We start from the raw sequence: 20,625 nt of genomic DNA, 5'->3' as shown, positions 1-20,625 counted from the left end.
GATTTCAGTTGTTTTTCTTTGTTTTAATTGTTATAGTTTTATGTTTCATATCGACTATCAGGGGGGTTGGGGGGGTTGTAGGTTTTGGAGGAAAAGAAAACTGTTCGTAATATTTTCCAATCTAACGAAGAATAATATTTGGTTTTTCCAAGCTGCCTAGTAAATCCGCTTCAGTACGCTCCGAAAGACAATTTTTGTAGCACAAATAGTCCAACACTCTTCTCGGTAGCGGAAGTGCTTGAATAAGATCTTTTCGCTTGATTGTTTTATGGATGACAAATCTGCAAACCACAGAGAAGACGAGAAGGGAAGCGATTAATAAAAATCCCACTACACGATGCAATCGGGGAAACGGGGCGATTGCTCGTACCTGCATATATGCTGCAAACTTTGCACATGCTTGAAACGCGAAACGGGTTTCGTTAATTGAACACGCATGGGACCATATTCCGGACGTCTATGCAGAAAAAATAAATATCTGCCGCTTCGCGAATGCTCCACGGCGTTCTCTATAAATTCCATTATTGTTCGAGATTTAAACTTAGCGCACGAACCGAATGAAAAAGATCCTACAAATAACAAAAAGAAAAGGATTCAGAACGCATTCTTGGCACCACGGGGGCTTGCTACAACATTACCTTGATCTTGATCTATTCGAACATGCCGTACAGTACCATTTAGTTTGAATGTGAGAGAAAATATGTAGTGATCATCGGAGCTATCTCTAACTAAAAAACTACCATCCGGTTCGTTTGAAAGTATCTTTTCCGCACCTTCTGATGTTATTGGACCCCAGTACCAACCGAACTGCAATAGACAACCAAAACGAACGATTAGCTTAAGATCGGTTTTGAGGGTTTAATGGGGGGGAGTCCTTTTCTGCCCTCTTACCTCTTGAACTTTTTCTATGCTTGCAGTAAAGTCCATCGACGATTTTCTTTCACCTGATTTCCTTTTTTGGTCGCTCGTATCGCCCATTAGATACCTTAAATCAGATTCTGTAAAATCAGAAGAAAAAACACAGCGCGTCATTAATGCGATTGCGTGCGAGTGCATCTCAAATACGTACCATTGGCAGGAAGTGGTGGCAACTTCCGTGGCGTGTTTATCTTTTTGCCGTTCGTGCCTTCATTTTTGTCCTTAGCGCACACGACATTATCCTTCGCTCTGCCCGCAACGATCGACCGCTTATTGGCCAGAAAGGGTTTGTGATGCTGCTGGCGGCTCACGCGAAAAATGTTACAAAACTTTTGCTTAAGATTAACGGAAAAGTTTGACTTTTTGCACTGGGAGCGTATCTCGTGCGAAATCGAATTGCGCTTGCTGTCCGTCTTATCACTCGTATGCTTATCGACGACCTTGGCCGACTTTCTGTCGAATATAATGTGGGGTTTATTGGTTTTGCGCTCGTGAATCGAGCTGATCTGTTCACTGTAGTTCAACAAATTGTTCCAACTGTTTCTCTGTGACGCTTCTGAAATTAGTACATGTATATCGGTATGCATTAGCGCGTACTCAATGAAGGCCGATTGTGCGGGAATAAAAAAGAAGGTAAACAATATTAGAATCTAAATGTGGAAGGAGAAGATAAATATACAAACACACACACACACTCAAAAAGTATGCTTCAAGCTCAAGGAGCAACTTATGCTCAATGCCGACTGTGGCTAATCGCCATGAAATATAAAAAAAGCACACGTGCAACGCCGCCTCTCACGTCTTCTGTTTGGAGTTCACCGGTTTATCCAAACGGAACCAAACGAACCAGTGTATAAAGAAAGACCAAAAAAAGGACATTAGGGAAACAAACAAAAAGAAAAATTTCTGGCGACAAAACTCATACGAAAAACGATACTAATGCAGGCATGGACATTGGACAACAATTGCAACTAAATAATTGCCCATGGGTGTGTGAAAAAAAACTTACCATTCCGATTCCGATAAAAAGACGTTTCCGCATTGTACGTGTTCCGTATTAAATCAATCGGCGTGGTGTAGATGTCGGAATCGATAGGAACGTTGTAAAAATCTAAAATTTTGTTGTCGTCTAATGCGTCGTGCGACATCGCTTGCGTTATGAATACCGAATCGTCTGCCTTATTTTTGATGGAATCGGTCAGCGAGTTATGGGAGCAAGATAAGCGTGTGCGAAGCGAATTGGAATTGCGCTGAATCGTAGAAATATTGCTTTTAGTGTGACGGTACAGCGTGACAAAGCACTGAGACCGTTTGCCCGGGCTCCAGGTTTTAATTTTCAGCAAGTACGTTTCCGACGTGTCTATCGGCGGCAAGGGACAATTGAGCGGGTCGCCGCCTACTTTACACGCACTGTTCTTTAGCTTATGCTTTTTCTCATTCATGGTGTTGGGTTTGGCAGATAAGTTATACCGTGCTTACGTACGTATCCTTGTAGTTGGGTTAGTGGGCGTAATAATGCGATAGAGGTGCGTTGATAAATATGTACAATGTAAACTAGTGTAGCCTGCAACGAGAAGCGGAAGGTTGAAGGAAAATCAATTAAAATAGGTCCATACAGTTTGAGAATGTGGCTTACGGTTCTGCTAAACTTAAATTTGCTTACTAATGCTCTACTCTCAACCCACTTCCTTGAGTAATATTAGAATAATCCTGCTAAACTTTATCTACTGCTGATGCAGTTTCAAACATGTAACAAAAAAAACAAGACGATTCCAGTTTCTTCTCAATGGGGCGAGTCCAGGATCGGGCACTTTGTCTTTCAGACTCAGCAGCCATCTAATCAAACACATTTGTTTGCAATGATCTCACCGCAAAACATTTCGCACCCAATTCGAACTGCTATTCACGCTAAGCAAAGTAAACGTAAGTAAGCGAAAAGTAAGTTTAAATAAAATATAAGCGAAATGCAAACAATTCGCCCGGGAGTGGAAAGAAGCCGGATGATTTAGATACAACACGGCAGGGCAGCAATTTTTTGGCGTCGGCGGCTCGTTTCGATTTATGAAACCTCAAGAATGATCTACCGTTTTACGGAGCAAAACATTTAATACAACTTTTACTTGTTTAGCTATGTTCTTGCGTTTTTTTGACTGCTCTTTCTCCAGTTTACCCGCGCATATACATATATATATACGCGTGTGGATGAGTGTGTGCGTACACCTCGCAGGAAATGTGTATTCCTGCCAGTTCCCAATCGCTGTTCGAGGGGCTCCTTTCGCTGTACAAGACATATTTTACAACTGTTTGTACGCGAAACGGAACTGCTGCCTGTTATCGTTATTCATGTTTCTTTCATCCGTTTCCAGTCCAAATGGTCCGTTGCGCTGCCACTCGCAATTTCCTTTTGTGTGTTACCAATACATGGGCAGACAGTTATTTTTCACCTGAACAGCGTAGAACGGAGCCATCTCTCACATTCTTTAAATACTGCACCTAGCCCAATTTATCCTTAACTTCCCAAACCATTGCTACACCGTTTGCTGGTATGTATTCACACCTTAAGTCACTTGAACACGATATTCCTCATATTTGTAAGGTTTGCGCTGAAGATATGAAAAAGGTGGTCACAAAGCACTATTAGCAATTTCTCTCATCTATATATATATATAAATATATATGTATATACATTTTATATTTTTTTCCTTTCTCGCAACCTGTCAATGTGCTAGCCTGCTACCGTCACGCAGCTATACGGACGGATTCGTTTCTTGCCGTACAGCTGCACCTGCGATGACAGCTGCTTTATTTGACATTTATAGCATTTCGGCCAAGGTGTGTAGAGCGCTATAGCCGTGCTGTACCCACTTTGGACGGCACCAACATGGACCCCCAGGCTCCAAATGACAGATGAAAAGACGTCTTTTCGTGGTCTTTTCACCCACGAAAAGACCACGAAAAGACGTCTTAATAACACCTCATCGGACCATCTGTCATGGCGTGGTAATGTATACATCTTGGTCTTAATGTATACAACTTGGTTGGTAAAGAAAATAAAAACGTGCCGTTTTCAAGCAAGTAAAAACGAAAAAAAATCTTGTTTTTTTCTTGTAGCTGTCATTTATTTAAATTCATACTTATTCATTCATATGCCATAGCTGTGTGTAGTACCCCCCCTTTACCGGTGGCTATCGTATCTTTTCTGTGTTATCAATTATATAGGGTTATAAGTTGATTTGAACTTGTGCTTACCGAGTTGCTTGTCCTCCATCTGATCCGTGTGAGCTATTGCGGTTGTGTTGTGTAGAGACGTAAACATCCAATAACAGAAGCAACCAAGCAACATGGAAAAGTATGTATTTTTAAAATACATGTAACAAAGGATTCGATGTATAATATATTTATCTCTTTGTTCGTGTTTTAACGATGTGGCGAATCATTTAGCACACCACGCAAGATTGTGGTGCTCAATATGAGAGACGGAAAATATGTTTTATCCGAGAAGCCGCAGCCTACAGGTATAAAAAATATTGGTTCATAAAACTTTAGAGCAGTATTGAGAGTAATATGTATTGTTTTTCATCGTTGTGTTACAGCTTCCTCATCACAACCAACACTACATCCAGATTTTATAAAACAACTACCGACGGCAAAAAATACATCAAAGAACATCCAACCTGCAACAAACATCGTTCACCGCAGTGTTTCCGCAGGTTTGTATGGTTTTCTCGGCATGCGTTTAAAAGATTGGGAGCAGTATTAAAAGTAATATGTATTGTTTTTCATCGTTGTGTTACAGCTTCCTCATCACAACCAACACTACATCCAGATTTTATAAAACAACTACCAACGGCAAAAAATATATCCAAGAACATCCAACCTGCAACAAACATCGTTCACCGCAATGTTTCCGCATCCAACAAACCCAACATTTCCAAACCCATAAGCAGCAATAGTCCCATAAATCTAGAGACAACAAAATCCTCTATAGACGCAGGATTGCGCGATCTTTTAGATTCAATTGGACAGAAAATGGATGACATGACAAAAAAAATTACAAATTTGGACCAGAAACTTAATGAAATAGAAACTAACCACGCCAACAGGGTTCGAGTTGTTGAGAAAAATCAAGCAATTATTAAAACTAAGCTGGACTTGATCTTAGATAAAATCTCTCCTCGTCCAGGATTGGTAACAAATAGTTCATTCAACTGGGAACCGATCGCATCCAAAGAAATGTTGGATGCAGTGGATCAGCAGCTTAATGATCAACAGTACAAAAAAGAATTTGAAGAATATCTGGAATGCCAGCTGCCAACAGATAGCTCGGAAGAAAGGCTTCATTCAGCGATGGACATCATATTTGCCAGACAGTTTGTTATAGAGATGAGCTGGACGGGAATTGGACATCCGAACCAAAAAATTCCGTTGTTTGGATATAAAAATATTCTTGCTTTATTTAAGCACATTGGAACCTTTCACTGAGTAACTCCAACTCCTCAAAAAATTAAAACATTCTTCCAAAATAAATTGAAGCATGCCCGCCAAAGACTGAACCTAGAAGGTAAGATTAAATCCACGCACCACAGACATCAACATTCTCATTATTAGTGTTTTTTTGTTTTGTTATAAAGTTCCTTCACTAACTAAGTGTCCTTATTTTTTTAAATACATGTAATATGATGTAATATGTATGTTAATAATAAAAACTCATGAAAAATGTATAATGTATAATATGTAAATTTTTGAAATGTTATAATCCATAAATTATAGTGATTAAAAAGAACGATACAGAAAGAAAATCATATTAATTATTTATTATCTAAGAAATGCAAATATTAGCCTACGAGGGTATGAATTAATGGAACATATTGATACTCATTTTCTTTGGAAAGGGGAACAGCTACCAATTTACATCGTATATCCTCAATATTAACATCCAATTCCGTATGTTCCAGATCGCTCAGGTTTCCATGATGCATATGCATAAATTTAGAATTCAAAGGATATACAAAACAATCGTCTGTTTGAGACAATTTTTTCGCAACAATTTTTATGTTACGGTATTGTTCATGTGCAGTGATAAATTTGCACACATTACCACTTTTGGTCAAAAACCATTCGTTACGTTCCCCAGTTTTTAAAAGAAAGGCTTTGCGGACATGTAATGTTACTGTGCCAGTTCTGGTATGAACAGAAGGGAAATTTAAACATAGATTAGCTGAACGAGTGTTAAAAACTTCTTTTTCGGAAAGTCTATTTATAGTTTGCTCTAAGCATTTCCAGCCAGAACGCAATGAACGTTTTAAATGCTGCAAATGGTTTTCAAATGGATAAGAAGATATGCTACTAATTGGACCAAATTGTTCAACTTCTTTGAATATATGTAGCAGATTGTGTACATTGCTTGAAATAAATTCCGGGCCATAGATATTTGCGTAATGTTTTACATAAAGTTGAATCAACGTGTTTGCTAAAGGCCAATGTTCTTTGTAAACATTTGAGGAAAACAAAGTTAAGCTACAAAAGAACAGCATGAAGTGCTTGTATTGTTCTTCATTTGTTATCTCTTTGAGTATAACGAAACTGGCATAAAATAGAAATGAGGAATATTCTGAGCCTTTCCAGTGCTTATAGTCACGCATTGAACGGAACTTTCTGTGAATTTCAATAGGAAGTTTGATGTTGGTCAGCATTGCAGACAAATTGTTAATTTGTGTATTGCTAAGCTTTTTTTTAACGCCAAATTTTCCTTCCATGAAACTTACGATCGTGCGTTTGGTGATACCTAAGTCTATCAAATGTAGTTGATCTGCGACGATTATTTGTTTGATAATGTCGAAGTTATTTAGTTTCAACAATGGAGTACAATATTTATGATGACCTTCGTAAATTCGTAATCTGAACCCATGATCTGTTCGCTCAAGTTCAGTATAACTGGAAAATGCAGTTCTTCCATTAAGGCTTCTTCCTTTCGTTGCGCATTTCAAGCAACCATCTCGTGAGTTGAAACCAGCAACACCTATTTAAAAAAGTATATTAAGTTCCATACAATTTTCAACGTAATCTTATATTTTGTCTTACCTTTAATATATGCTCGAGCAGGTGAATCAGCTATAATGACACGTAATTCTATGGAAATCTTTTTGTTATTGATGGTTATTCCATTTTCCATAAGGAAGTTAAGTTCATCAACGAAGGGCTGAAGAAATTGATCGATATCTGCTGGTTTTGTTGATCCGCTGTAAACTGCAATGGTCATTACCGGCACTTCTGGAATGTTATGAACGTTGAATAATATTGGCCAAAATTGAAGATTGCTGCTTTTAAATATGGGTAATCCATCAATAGAAACATTAAGTTCCAGCTTAGAATACGAATCGAGAGCTATATCGCTGCGGCTGAAAATACAAAACGTAACGTTTGTTATGTAAAGATTGTTGTTAACAACTTTTATTAGCTACGCACCTTAGTTCGTTGAGCAGACATCGTCTTATTCCGTTATACCAATACTGACTTCCGTTTATCGTTACAACTTCATTTGAGTCATTTCGATGAGTCTTCAGCAAAGTTCTAGCATCTTTTGGAAGATTACAAGAACTCACGTTTCGTATGATTTCCATAACTTGACTTATAGAATTATACGATTGATTGGTGGATATTGCCCATCGACGTAATTCGGCTTCTACATCATACCCTTCTGTGCGTTCTGTGTCCATTCTTTCATCGTCAGAGCTTTCAACTAAATAGTCCGTAACAAACTCATCACATTCAGGTTCGCTTGTCGTTTCACCGGCTTCTTCTGCCATCACATTGGAAGATCCTTCTGAATGATAATCCATAGGTGCATCGCCTGCGCCTTGGTTGCTTCCAATAACTGGAAAACAAAACATATGCCATGTTATAAAAGAAACTAACAATGATATTTGCCCGTCTTATACCGTATGAACTTCCTCCTGCAGCTAGCTCTTCGTCATTCTGCTCTAGCAAAGCAGCTCGGCGCTCTGTCGCATCGCGATAACGATACAAATATGAATTATATTTTACTCGTTTAGTGAATTGGTCACTCATTTTTACAAGATTGGTGATATTAGAAGGCACTGAGCAAAAACGTAATTAAGAAGCACTCGGAAAATTTTTGTTTATACGGATAGAAGTTTTCTTTTTGTAGCGCGTCGGCCAGTCTGACAGGCAAAACAACAACAATCGCTGATCAGGGAACCAATATCAACAATATCATTACTCTCGATTTTTAGATTAAAATTGAAAATTAATGAAAAATCTTTTAAAACCAAATAAAATGTACATGTTAAATAAAGACATGAGTTTTCTATACGTTTTTTTATGATTTTACTATTTATTATTAGGTAAAAAGCCGTATAAAGTTCATGAACTCGCTGACTTAGTATTGTAAACAGAAGGATTTGGTCTTTTCATATGTTCCTTGCAGCCTGGGCCGTTAACGTCAAAATGCAACGCATCTGTGCAACCGCTCGGAAGGCTGCATTCGCCCAAACAGAAGCGATCTGCCTTTTTGCACTACTGTTAAGTGCAAAACCAAAACAGTAAACGCAAGTCGGAAAAAGTTAAAAAGCGGGCAAACACTTCGTGGTGTTTAATATCTGCCCACAATCTATGCTAAACCTGCGGCACACACACTCGTATTACATACAGGTAAATAAGTTTCATACTATTGCTTCATGGAAGACAAAGGATACACAGGGGGAGATAGTTCCGGGAATTCTATCCTTGAATTGCTTAACACCACCGGAAGAGAAAAAAAAACATATTTCAACGCATTTTCTTGCGTCACCGTGGCTGAACACCCTCCGAATAACTTTTTACCGATGATGTCGAGACTTTTACAATGCCTGTTTTTTCCTCCCCCCCGTATATTCGCAGATCGGGTAGCATCGTTTGTTCGGCGGCGTCATTCTACTGGGAGTGTGGGTGCGTGTGTGTGTGTAAATCTGCCTGGGGACAATAATAACAGCGAAGCAAAAAAAATCCCCTGCTTAAACTTGATAAAACGCGTCCAGAATGAGTAGCAAAGTGGGCACATTGCGCGATTCCGATTCCAATGACGATAACAGTGATGAAGATTCGTCGAAAGAACGCCGCGACCATCGGCAGTCGAAGGAAAAGCGCAAGAAGCACAAAAAGCACAAGAAACATAAGAAGTCGAAGAAGCATAAGAAGGAGCGCCATTCGTCCGAGTCCGAGAGTCATAGCAAAGGCGATACTCGTGCATTGGTCGACTCCGACGATGCTGTGGTGCCGTCCTTTGGCAAGCGAACAACAACAACAGCACAAGCTTCGGAAGCTTCACCGGCCGGGCACCGATATTCCAAGGGCAGCAGACATAACGGAAGGGAAATGGAATCGCACAAGCAGATACCGTCACGATGGGACAGTTCCGGGGAAGGCGAACATTCCCGCCAAACGCTAGATAGCAAGCGTGCCAGAGGGTGTGTATTGCCTGGTGCAGTTCGGCCAATGGGAGATCTTATCAATTATCTTTCTTTGCTTTGCGAAACGCATTTACAGACATCGTACCGACGCTAGGGGGCTTAACGCGGATGGCCGTGTTGAAAGGGATCGTTCAGCTCACGAACAATACAAATCGGCCAGATCATCACAATCAGCAAGGAGTGGTGACCGTAGCACGCACGATTGCGATGCCAGAGAAAAAGAACATGCAGCACATCAAGGTAACGACGTTCGATTCACACACTGCTTGTACGTTTATTGGTAAAACCAAGTCTAGCAAGCCACCACCACCAAGACCTCTCGAAGAGATTAACACTTAAAGTAGATTTGTTAATGCATTTTTTGTTGCTGGCTTTCTGTACAGGTAATAGGAATGGAAACCATCATTCACGCGGATACGATAAGCACGGTTCGAACCAACGGTATCGCCCAGATAGTACCAATCGCAGCATCCGTGACGCAAGCGACACCCGCGATAATGAAGTTAGTTCCAGCAGCCGGGACACTGGGCAGCAGCAGCGCACCCATCAGCGAGATACGCACGGAGACCGGCACAAACAATCGGACACAGACAAGTATGGCACTGGTAGCCGCAAACGCAGACATGCTGACAGTAGCAGTCCTTACAAACAATCGATGGGAAGGAGCGACACAACGGCACCAAAGCGCGGCGACAACGGTGGTGCGCCGGTTGCCGTGAAAGAAGAGCCAACGAGTCGTACCGAGGAAGAAACCGATTTTAAATGGGGTAAGCATACGGATAGCAAAACCAACCGATTTAAAGCCGATCCGGACGGGGATCGGACTGGCGAATCGGGTTCGAACGCGCCCGATTCTACCGCCGATTCGGCCGAGCCGACCGAAAAGGAGAAGCCCAACTTTGGACTGTCCGGCAAACTGACCGCGGAAACCAACACCGTCCATGGGGTTGTGATTGCGTACGCGGAACCCCCCGGTGCCCGGAAGCCGAAGCGCCGCTGGCGGTTGTATCCGTTCAAGGGTGAGCAAGCGTTACCGACGCTCTACATCCACCGGCAAAGCTGCTATCTGATTGGGCGCGATCGGAAGGTTTGCGACATACCGGTCGATCATCCGTCCTGCTCGAAGCAGCACGCAGTACTGCAGTACCGGCTGGTACCGTACGAGCGTGTCGACGGTACGAAAAGCCAGTGCGTGCGGCCGTACATTATCGATCTGGAGTCGTCGAACGGGACGTTCGTTAACAACAAGCAAATCGAGACGAAGCGCTACCTGGAGCTGCGCGAAAAGGATGTGCTGAAGTTTGGGTTCAGCTCGCGCGAGTACGTGCTGCTGCACGAAAACAGCAAGGAGGACAATGAGGACGACGAAGGGTACGATGCGTCCCCGGTTCCGAAACGAGCTGCCAGCGATCCGGCAAAGGTGTAGAGGGCTAAGTAGGCGCATTCTAAACGCATCTCTCTCTCACTCTATAGCGTTTCCAATCCTCTACCACAATAGTATCACACCAATCGATGTACGAATGGCCAGCTTAGCCCCCGGGTAAAGCATACAAAGCGCAGGGATATTGTTGGTGTACATATATCCTTGGCTTTACGTAGAAAATGTTTGGCATGGCGTGGACAGAGATGAGCCCTGATTTGCTCATCAATAGCTAATGGAAAGACTTCCCGTTGACTGAAGAACGCAAGAGCCGATCAAGGTTGTTGTCTGTGCAAAACCCTTTCTACCACCTCCCCCCCCCCTCCCCCCTTTCTCTATGTAAAGATGCTGTACATATAAGTCATAGGTGTAATAATATGCATTTGATTGCTGTTGAATAAATCGATCAGAAACGAAAGCTGATTCGTTTTGCGCAAACCCCTTTTTGGGGTGAATCGCTCGACAGGAGGGTATTGCGAAAGGGTTAAAACGCGAGGCCGATAGGATTTGAAATGAGGATTAATGCGACGAAGACAAGCCAAGAAGGTGCCCGTTTGCCGGAGGCTCTCACCGTGATACAGCACGACTCAGAAGCAGGGCATTGGTTGACGGAGGAGCTTTGCTAGCTTAGCACAGCAACGTAAGCAGCGAAATCCGAAGGCGCATTGTTCAGGGGGGAATCCACATCTTGAGATCCAGAAGACTCCTACCACGTGTCCTCTACGGGTTCGAATCCTGGACTATGCTGGTGGAGCTTTCCAATGCTTTGTCGGTGTGTGCTGGTCAGCGGCACGTGATGAGGATGCCGGACCCAGTCCTGCCAGGAAGGAGCTCGTTGGCTGGATCAAGTGGAGTCAGACCAGAGAGGAGATCGGATACAGCCTGGAGTGGAGTACCAGGCCAAGAAAGAAGAAGCAGAGCAGATCCATCCCAATTCACCTTCCGCATTCAGTCATTCGAAGCTTGTATTTTTCATCCTCCTTTTATTTGCACCCTTACTCAAACACAATGCCTTGCGCCAGCGGTAGATCGGCCGAATGGTTCACCGTGATGGTTGACCGTCGGGCATACTGTTTCCACGCATCGGAACCGGATTCGCGCCCACCGCCGGTATGCTTTTCGCCCCCGAAAGCTCCCCCGATTTCGGCCCCGGAAGGTGACGTGTTAATGTTTACAATACCGCAGTCCGATCCATTCTCGCCGATCCACTGCGTAAGAAAGAGAGGAAGAATTAGACGCATTCTTTCCCACCATGGAACCACACCAACTTCGATCGAACCTACCTGAAATGCTGACTGTACGTTGCTGGTGAATAGGGCGGACGAAAGTCCCTGATCCACCTCGTTGTTCCAGCCGATCGCTTCGGTCAAATTCTTCGCCCTAAACACGTACACAATCGGTGCGAACGTTTCCCGCTTCACGACCGGTGCGTCGTGCGGCAGGTTGGAGATGATCGTCGGTTCGACGAAGAAGCCGGGCCGCTGAATAATCTTGCCACCGCACTCAATCTTGCCGCCGAGCGAAACGGCTTCCTGTATCGTTTGCTTGTAGTTCTCCACCGCCTGCTGATTGTGTACCGGACCGTACAGGGTCGCCTGATCGAGAGGATGGCCGACACGCTGCATCAGGTTGGTGTAGCGCTTAACAAGCTTCTGCACGAACCCATCGTACAGCTTCTCGTGGATGATGAGGCGTCGGGTCGTGGTGCACCGTTGACCGGCGGTACCGATGCAACCGAAAAAGGCCGCATCCAGTGCCATGTCCTGCGGTGCATCGTCGTTAATGATGAGCGCATTGTTACCGCCCAGCTCGAGCAAACACCGCCCGAACCGACGCTGCATCTCGACGCCGACCGTTCGACCGACCGCCGTACTGCCCGTGAACGACATCAGCTTCACGCGCTCGTCCTTCACCATCTGCTTACCGATCTCATCCCCACCCTGGCACAGTGTCACCACCGGCGGCAGATTGTTGCGCTTGATCACGTCGGCCACGATTTTCGTGGTCGCGACGCTGACGAGCGACGTGCTCGGCGCACCCTTCCACAGCACCGTGTTGCCGATGGTGAGTGCGATGGCCGCGTTCCACCCGAACACGGCGCACGGGAAGTTGAACGCCGATATGACACCGACCAGCCCGAGCGGGTTCCACTTCTCCAGTATCGTGTGCTGGGGCCGCTCGGAGGGAAAGATGGCGCCACCGACCATGCGCGACAGTCCGACGGCGTAGTCGCAGATGTCGACAAACTCCTGCACCTCGCCGACCCCTTCCGGCAGTATCTTACCCATCTCCAGCGCGACCAGCTTGCCGAGCGGTTCCCGGTACTTGCGCAGCTCCTCGCCGATCTGCCGCACGATCTCACCACGGTACGGGGCGGGCATTTTTTTCCACTCCTGGTACGCAGCCGTACCGGCCGTTAGACAGCGTTCCAGATCCTGTACCGAACCGGTCGTCACTTCCGCAATGACACGGCCCGACGCCGGATCGATCGATTGGACGGTGCCGGCCTTACCGGCAACCCATGCCCCATCGTACACACCGTTGTTGACCCGGCTCAGGCCGAGATCCTTCAGAAAGCTGTAACTGTCCTCCTCCACCAGGTACGTTGCCATGGTCCGAGCGAATCCCGTAGCAATGGCGGCCTGCGATCCGAACGCGTGGGTCAGTTTGGGCGCTCTGTGCAACAGTGCAGCTAACATGCTGCTGCAACAAAAAAGCGGTTCGCAATGGAACGAATGGAAAGCTCGCGTCGAAAGTGTAGCTGTGAAGCGCACCTACTCGCAACCTCGAGAGTATGAGCTTGCAGTCTGCTGGAGGTCCTGTTGGCAACTGTACTGGGCTCGCGGTACTGGCTCTCGCCACACCACATGTGACACTCTATCTATTATCTGTTATCAGTTTGGAAATACTTTCGCTTAATTGTGTGTATTGCTGCGCTGCCCTCTTGAGCCAAACGGATTTTGCTGTGAGGCATACATATATATATGTGCATGGTCAAATTGATAAGAGCAGTATAATGGCTTGTTGAGAGTCGGCCCGGCAAACACAGGCCAGCATATGTGTTATCTCGGCGTGTTTCCAACAGTCTCCTCTTCAAGCTTCGTACAGTTATCTCACCCAACTGGTCAACTCCTGCTGTGTGTTTGGAATGCATTTGTTGGTGATAGCGAGAGAGGACACGAACGCGTTGGTAACGAAGCCCTAAGGTATTAGTGTTTCTTCCTGATACTGCAAGATCATCTTGTCCCATACGTCGCAAGAAACTATCAGTGAGGATGTCGTAACGTCAAAGTCTGCCCGATGAGATATCTCCTTTGCCGATTCGCATGTCTTGATGATAACGGCGACGATGGGCTGATCATGTCGGGAGCATTCACAGGGACTCATAGTAGGAGGCTTGGCAGCCCTTTACTTAGATGGAGTGATGGCGCGTATCTCAGTACTCGGAGATCTGGACTTGCTGGACCAAAATTGACAAATCATCGGAAGACAGTATGTGTGGACGATATCGCAGGACGACGTGTGATGGCGTTGATGCGTCCGCCAGGAAAGACCGAAAGAGCGAAACCACTTTGGACAACCTTGCCGAGTGGTCTGAAACCCTCGGTATCAAGTTCTCTGCACCGAAAGCTGAGTTGGAAGTCTTTTCCCCTTTTAGCGACACGACGAAAAACAGGAAGAAAAGACTATTTGACCCAACAATTGATGTGGGAGCATGTGGAAGGCGGACGAACTCGGGCGATTCCTCTGTGTCCCTGCGGCCTTGGTTCGGTGGGCTCTCTGCAGACCGGGCATTCATACGCATGATGTCTCGACTTATGTCGAATCACTTCGCGTTGAATGCTCACCTGCAGCGTATAACTCTGGCTCAGACGAACGTGTGTGGCTGCGGTGAAGGATTTCACGATGTGGATGTGACCTTCTGGGGTCCTGCGAGGAGTTTGAAAGACCCTCCTTGTTGGGCGCAGTCGAGAGCATTAGCAGACGACCGGGTATAGAAATTAGAGAAGTGTTGGCGACTAGGGACCTCGCTTACATGAGGCTCATCTTCCGATTGGCCAGAGACAACGGTCCTATCCTTTGATTCCGCATCCTCATTATCCTTCCAAACCTTACCCCGCCATTCCTTTTTTGTTATTCGTTGTGTTGTCTTTGTCTTCAGTGTTTCCACGAGTGATCCGTTGACGGAGTCCCAGTCCAGCCTTGGTGGAGTGAGTTCGGCCTTGCTGGCGTTGGGTTCGGAGGTGGTCGGCGAGTTCGGTATCATGATAAGTAGAGATCCTGCTGTTACGGGATGGAGCTCGCCGATAGCTTCTGTTGAGTTCGGTGCTGGCCTGGTCGAGGTTTGGCTATCACTGCTGGGGTGCGTGAGGAACACTGTTCGCAGGCAATTGTGTGTATGTGCTGTCTAGTTTGCTGTTTTGCTTATTGTCTCTGCCCAGACCCGATAGACGGAAGGACGCTGTCCAAAGTCCAATCCGCCGACAACCTGCTCCCCAAATCCAACCAACGCATCCATAGAAACAGCAATAGAACCGGATCGAGATAACGAACATTTCCAACGAGATTTTTATTTGCAAGGAATGCGTTAAACCCGTTCAGACGCGCCCCACTCAAGCCCACTCAATACACTGGCATTAGCAGAAACTTTCTTACCAGCGTATGCCGTACGGATTGCGGTACCCAGCGGAAAGCATTGTAGTAGAAAAAGTAACGCCACGGTTCGCACATGTAAAACGATTTCGGCCTTTCGTCAAACAGTACGCGTCGCATGCAAATCGTTAGCGGCTCGTGTGGTTGAAACCGTTCCAGGCTGCGCGGCTGGCAGAGTGGCTCCAGATACGCCCGATAGCGGCCAAAGTAATCGTGATAGAAGGTGCGCTGCCCTTCGCTCAGATTGGACCACATTTCTTCAAAGTATTTCAATTGCTGGGCACAGATGTTCGAATGCAGCACAAACGAGCCGGGCATAAACTCAACCACCGGAACGTTATGACAGGCCAGCTCCATCCGTACGGCCTCGGTCCAGGCACGGAGCGCCGCCTTGCTGGCGGAGTACACGCTCAATCCGGGCAGTGCCTGTACGCCGCAGTGGCTCGTGACGATAACTAATCTAGCGCGCGATTCGCGCACCATATCGAGCAGCGGTATGGTGAAGGACATGGTGCCGACAACGTTCACGTTCAGCTGCAAGCGCGTTATGCCGTTCGACAACCATTCCGCATCCCCGAAACACATCACACCGGCATTATTAACAAGCGCGTACAGATCTGCAAAGCAAACGAATCGGATCGTTAGCATTCCGGCCCAGGGTCGGGTGAAGGGTTTCGGTACTTACGGGCAGGATGGCTGGCCGTTGCAAACCACCGCCGTATCTCGCACTGCGTCTTTTCAATGCTCTGCTGATCGTTCAGATCCATCAGGAACAGGATCGCCCGTCCGGTGCGTTTGCCTTCCGACTCTAAGCTCCGGTAGCCTTCCGAATCCTGGCTAAGGCAGGTCGCCATCACTGTCATGCCTGCCTGCAGGCAGATGTATGCCATATTGTAGCTGGAAACGATTTCGCCAAATGGTGTGTTAGAAGGAGTAGCCAGTTTCGAGGGGGGAAAAATCCGCTTACCCCAAGCCTGAGTCGCATCCGGTGATGATGATTACTTCGTTGATGCTTAACGTTGGCTTGAGAATCTTCGACCGTGTTCGCCATCGCTGCAGGCACCTGAACGCTACGATAGATACGCAACTGCTCGCTAGCAGGACGGTTCCAGGTTTGCTGGTGGGTTTGTTCAACCAGCTGAGAAGTAACGGCCAGCTCATGCTTTTGCGTGGCTAAGAAGAAGAATTGGCTGGAAAGATGGATTAGACCGAACTCGTTGACATCAAGACAAAAATGGAGGGGAGTCGATGTTGGCTATAAATAATTTGCGGGCAGAACCATGACGATCCTCAAGTCTAACATAAACTCAACAGCTGACGACGCTCAGAATAAGAAGACAGGGAGGCAGATAAAACTTGACATCATCGGCATACCCTTGAGGAACTTCTGATTTGCTGTGTGAACGGTCCTCCAGAAGCAGATCGATCAACAACGAGCATGAGGATCACGATGTGGGGGAGAAGCGTCTAGGTGTAGGTGTGGGATTACTTCCGAGGATGGAATGTTGAAGGAAGCAGCAGAGACTTACCGATGCCTCGTAGCCGGATCCGGAAGACAAACGGTCCTCGATACCCGGGTGCCGGCGCGTGTGAAGATCAACTACCTTCTCGCCCACCTGATCACCACTCACAGCATACAGATCTGAACAAAAGACAATACAAACAAAGAGCTATCTTTACGCTTAACCCGGCTGATGCGATACAGGATGGCATTACAAACCAAAACAAACAATACATGTGTGCTGACATGCATTGAAATAATACTATAATACTCACATTTCTATACACCGGCACAGGAACACAGGAACGTGATCTTATCGTAGGAACTCCCTTCAACGCACTGTTACCCACAAGCCAGTGGCCGATCTCTCGTTTTTCGGGAATCATGTTGGAATATAAATCATCAAACACACACCACTTTATTTATTAAGCCAAATGGAATTACATAAACAAACTCATTAGTATGCGTGTGTGTGTGAACCCCCAGAATAAACGAGATTTTAAGGTTCAGATAGCGCACCAGCAGGTGCTGTTCGACAAGAATCGCTGCTACACGCTTCGACTAGCCAAAACGAATCGCGTGAAGGCAGTTATTGCTTGCTTGTACTGTTTCTTTCGCTACGTTTGTACCCAGAATTAGATACGGCAACGGAGAGTATCGTTAGGCTTAGAAAGGACTGAGCGGTCAAGGAATATTTTGTTTCGTGTTTTATTTCCTAACAAGTTGTAATTGGAGAGTATTTGTTCGTTTTGCCAACTCACCCACTCGGATGCTGGATGTTCGATAATTATGGTGCGCGTTTGCATTCGTTTCCCTCACAGATTAAGATAAGTACCATTGCGCGCGCGTTGCGATTTGATAAATGCTTGAATTTTGATAAATGCTGTGCAGCTGAGTGTGGGGAATGAATATGATGAATTATGGGTACGAAAAGGGGGAATGACTAGCATTCCGAGCAACCTAAACGGGAACGGGAGGCCATACGGGCCACTTCTGTGCAACACTCTTCTTAACAGATCCTCTAGCAGGCAAATGGCTTGTTCAAATTTAAATTCCACTAAACATAACTTGCAGGAGGCACGGCACCAAAGAGAAGCATCGATTTCGCTGCATCTTTTTATATTTAGAAATAAGTTTATTGTTCCATCTCTGTATTGTGATCACTTTATTTTGATTCAATAAGACTGAATACGAAGCCCGGGACGCATTTCAAAGATGATGGTATAAGGAGGTGCGATTGGGGTTATAGCCCGTGGACAAAAAAGATGTTTTTGTAAGGTATTTAAAAAAAGGTACGATTTAATTTCATTCTTCATTCACACTGCAGTTGTTTGCTTTCGCGGCTCTTGGTGGAAAAAGAACAATTGTTTGAATGCTTCTTGATTGATGGCTCCCTCGGCAGCTGTGACCCCCTCCTGACTTGTTGGGAAGGCTAGGCCACAGCCGAACTTGGACGAGAATTGCTAACAGAGCATTATTGGGTTCGTCGTTATACAGAATTCATAACAGATTGATAGTTGTGTTGCATTACATCTCCTCTGCCATTAGTATATTGATTGCAGCTGCACATCCACACAAACACATACACACGCAAGGAAGAAACAAAGCCGACGGGGCTGCAAACAGCACGGAAAGGATCTCTCACCTTTCACTGCGAGACAGACAGGGGGATATTATTGGAAAGGGGGGGTTTACTTGAAAATTTTGCCCTGATTGAATTTGCGCCCATTCTTGTCGGTACCGCTCCAGGAGAAGTATTGTGCAACCAGCTGTTTCGTTTCTTCCGATGCCGGGTCTAGCTTCTTCCAGTCGTACACCTCGTAGTCGACCTGCCAGTCGGGCGACAGCTTGAACGCCAGGTCCTGGCCGCGCCAAACCCACACGCCGGAAATTGTACTGTTGTTGTCCTCACCGAACAGGCAGACGGAGGCGAAGCTTTGCTTGCGCATTTTGTCCAAACGCTGGAACATGCCGGTGATCAGATTGCAGCTCATGAACACCTTCGTCAGCTCCTCGGGGTATTTGTATTCGCCGTACCAGATCGAATAGTTGGCCGGGTCGAACTTGGTCCAGAAGTAGGGGATCGATTTCGCCTCCTCCTCGTTCGAGTAGAACCGCTTGAAGTCGTCGAAGTTGAACGTACCCTTCGGCAGCGTTTCGAACGGATCGTTCTGTTTCGGTTCGGCGGCAATCAGTTCGTCCGCAGCATCCGGCAGTTCGGCGGCCGGCTCAGCAGCCTTTTCCGGTGCCGGTTTCTTCTCCTTCTTTTCCTTCTTCTTCTCGGTGGCAGTGGCATTTCCTCCGCTTACCTTCGCCTGAAATTCGGCGTACTTCTTTGGGTCGGCTTGCGCGACCTTGGCGCAGAGCGTTGGCGGCTGGACGACGGCCACGACCTGCGGCTGGTTCATGACGGTTGTGAACCACCGCGTAACGGCACCGAACGGCGTACGGAAGGCGGGATCGAGCACATATTCGTAGGCGTGTAGCAGGGTGGCGTACACCACAATGTCGGCCAGCGTGATGCGCTCCCCGACCAGGAACGTTTGCTTCAGCAGCCGGCTGTTGAGGACGGTCAGCGCACGGCGCAGCTCTTCCTTTGCCCGCTCGACGTTGTTCTTGTTGTACGGCACGATGCCAATGATCGGGAACGTCCATCCCTGGACAGCGGGCAGCAGCTCGTTGTCGGCGAAGCTCAGGTACGATTGAACCTCGGCACGCTGGAAATCGTTCGTACCTCTCAGCTGTTCGTTGGCGACGTAGTAAGCGATCGCATTGCTTTCCGTCAAGTATTTCCCATCCTTCGTTTCGTACGCCGGCACCTTGCCGCTGGGGAACTTCTGCAGGAACGATTCACTGGCGTTCGTTTCACCGAACACGAAGTCGGCGGCTACCTTCACCGGCACGCCAGAATATTGAGCTGCAATCAGTACTTTGAAAGCACGGAAATTCTCCGGGTATGTGTACAATGTCTGCAAATGGGAGAGGAAAAAAAAGCGAAAAGAAATGTAAATCCATTACGCACCGGTGAGGCTCCCCCCTCCCAAAACAAAAGGGGCGGGGAGAACGGATGTGAAAATCACAGATGGAATTTCGATGGCCATTCGCTTATTTCCGTCGTGCATAAACAGTGCAATGCAGCTTAAGAACACGCGAAGAAGAAACACTAAGTCGTCCTAAAATAGCCTTCCGTCATTGTTGGGGCATTGTGTCACGTCCCAACTCTCCGGTAGACCCGGCTTATTCATCCGACTTTTAATTGCACAGATAATACGGCTGCTGGTGCGGCACGTGCCGCGAAAAACGTTCCCCATACTTACACCGGCCATTTTGATGTTGTTTTCCGAAGATTTCGACCAACTTTACACGCTTTTAAGCAATATTAAGTTGATTCGCGTGTTTCACAAGTACGTGTCCGTCGGTGGCGGAAATGAAAAGGAGGTCGCCACCGTCGAAAGCAACGACGTTTCGTACATAGAGCAGCATGCTTCCGTTTATCCGTGGCATTTCTCTCGATCAAGGTTCTCATAGCAGGGGTGTGATTGTATTCGGGAAAATTTTGTTGTAGAGGGAGAGAAAATAGAATTTAAAAATCATTTAACAATAAGTGTGTGATTATTTTGAATTTATTGAGCCGGAAATTTCGGTTCCGAAAACATAAAAACAGC

At 46.1% G+C, this 20,625-nt stretch overlaps 6 protein-coding genes and 1 long non-coding RNA gene across 13 annotated transcripts; 2 read left to right on the top strand and 5 right to left on the bottom strand.

Annotated features, from left to right (window-relative positions):
* Position 1: 1 nt before the first annotated feature.
* On the bottom strand, positions 2 to 3,617 carry LOC118503936. 4 transcript variants are annotated; one of them, XR_004905232.1, is made up of 7 exons: positions 3,476 to 3,616; positions 2,398 to 2,482; positions 1,070 to 1,474; positions 892 to 998; positions 639 to 807; positions 371 to 569; positions 2 to 281 (listed from the first exon to the last, which is right to left on the bottom strand). XR_004905232.1 is itself a non-coding variant. In XM_036037806.1 (7 exons), the coding sequence occupies exons 2-7, from the start codon at positions 2,358 to 2,360 to the stop codon at positions 122 to 124; spliced, it is 1,473 nt and encodes a 490-aa protein (XP_035893699.1). In that variant the 5' UTR covers positions 2,361 to 2,482; positions 3,476 to 3,617; the 3' UTR covers positions 2 to 121. The 4 variants fall into 4 exon arrangements, 3 of the variants coding, with proteins under 3 accessions (XP_035893699.1, XP_035893708.1, XP_035893717.1); XM_036037806.1 differs by having other exon boundaries at positions 1,928 to 2,482; positions 3,476 to 3,617; XM_036037815.1 differs by having other exon boundaries at positions 1,928 to 2,482; positions 3,363 to 3,571.
* LOC118503973 lies at positions 3,377 to 5,282 on the top strand. The gene is made up of 5 exons (XR_004905235.1): positions 3,377 to 3,461; positions 3,648 to 4,267; positions 4,360 to 4,433; positions 4,512 to 4,628; positions 4,715 to 5,282. It is a non-coding gene; the product is annotated as an uncharacterized LOC118503973 (long non-coding RNA).
* Positions 5,283 to 5,704: 422 nt separating this feature from the next.
* LOC118503927 lies at positions 5,705 to 8,316 on the bottom strand. Its single transcript, XM_036037761.1, has 4 exons — positions 7,857 to 8,316; positions 7,384 to 7,792; positions 7,000 to 7,316; positions 5,705 to 6,937 (listed from the first exon to the last, which is right to left on the bottom strand). Exons 1-4 carry the CDS (start codon positions 7,984 to 7,986, stop codon positions 5,754 to 5,756), a joined length of 2,040 nt encoding a protein of 679 aa, XP_035893654.1. The 5' UTR covers positions 7,987 to 8,316; the 3' UTR covers positions 5,705 to 5,753.
* Positions 8,317 to 8,387: 71 nt separating this feature from the next.
* On the top strand, positions 8,388 to 11,224 carry LOC118503930 (FHA domain-containing protein DDL-like). The gene is made up of 4 exons (XM_036037776.1): positions 8,388 to 8,589; positions 8,818 to 9,383; positions 9,463 to 9,626; positions 9,770 to 11,224. The coding sequence occupies exons 2-4, from the start codon at positions 8,956 to 8,958 to the stop codon at positions 10,810 to 10,812; spliced, it is 1,635 nt and encodes a 544-aa protein (XP_035893669.1). The 5' UTR covers positions 8,388 to 8,589; positions 8,818 to 8,955; the 3' UTR covers positions 10,813 to 11,224.
* Positions 11,225 to 11,730: 506 nt separating this feature from the next.
* LOC118503935 (putative aldehyde dehydrogenase family 7 member A1 homolog) lies at positions 11,731 to 13,763 on the bottom strand. Its single transcript, XM_036037790.1, has 2 exons — positions 12,090 to 13,763; positions 11,731 to 12,014 (listed from the first exon to the last, which is right to left on the bottom strand). Exons 1-2 carry the CDS (start codon positions 13,503 to 13,505, stop codon positions 11,802 to 11,804), a joined length of 1,629 nt encoding a protein of 542 aa, XP_035893683.1. The 5' UTR covers positions 13,506 to 13,763; the 3' UTR covers positions 11,731 to 11,801.
* A 1,583-nt stretch (positions 13,764 to 15,346) lies between these two features.
* LOC118503860 (short-chain dehydrogenase/reductase family 9C member 7) lies at positions 15,347 to 17,507 on the bottom strand. Of its 4 annotated transcripts, none has more exons than XM_036037590.1 (5): positions 17,236 to 17,507; positions 16,989 to 17,129; positions 16,427 to 16,632; positions 16,145 to 16,356; positions 15,347 to 16,076 (listed from the first exon to the last, which is right to left on the bottom strand). In XM_036037590.1, the coding sequence occupies exons 1-5, from the start codon at positions 17,344 to 17,346 to the stop codon at positions 15,430 to 15,432; spliced, it is 1,317 nt and encodes a 438-aa protein (XP_035893483.1). In that variant the 5' UTR covers positions 17,347 to 17,507; the 3' UTR covers positions 15,347 to 15,429. The 4 variants fall into 4 exon arrangements, with proteins under 4 accessions (XP_035893483.1, XP_035893491.1, XP_035893509.1 ...); XM_036037598.1 differs by having other exon boundaries at positions 16,427 to 16,649; positions 16,989 to 17,101; positions 17,236 to 17,338; XM_036037616.1 differs by having other exon boundaries at positions 16,989 to 17,101; positions 17,236 to 17,338.
* A 145-nt stretch (positions 17,508 to 17,652) lies between these two features.
* LOC118503877 (elongation factor 1-gamma) lies at positions 17,653 to 20,438 on the bottom strand. The gene is made up of 2 exons (XM_036037630.1): positions 20,278 to 20,438; positions 17,653 to 19,929 (listed from the first exon to the last, which is right to left on the bottom strand). Exons 1-2 carry the CDS (start codon positions 20,284 to 20,286, stop codon positions 18,652 to 18,654), a joined length of 1,287 nt encoding a protein of 428 aa, XP_035893523.1. The 5' UTR covers positions 20,287 to 20,438; the 3' UTR covers positions 17,653 to 18,651.
* Between the last annotated feature and the right edge of the window lie 187 nt (positions 20,439 to 20,625).

This window comes from Anopheles stephensi, chromosome X (assembly GCF_013141755.1).
Source record: "Anopheles stephensi strain Indian chromosome X, UCI_ANSTEP_V1.0, whole genome shotgun sequence".
Classification (NCBI taxonomy): Eukaryota; Metazoa; Arthropoda; class Insecta; order Diptera; family Culicidae; genus Anopheles; species Anopheles stephensi.
This window is presented reverse-complemented; position numbering and strand designations above follow the sequence as displayed.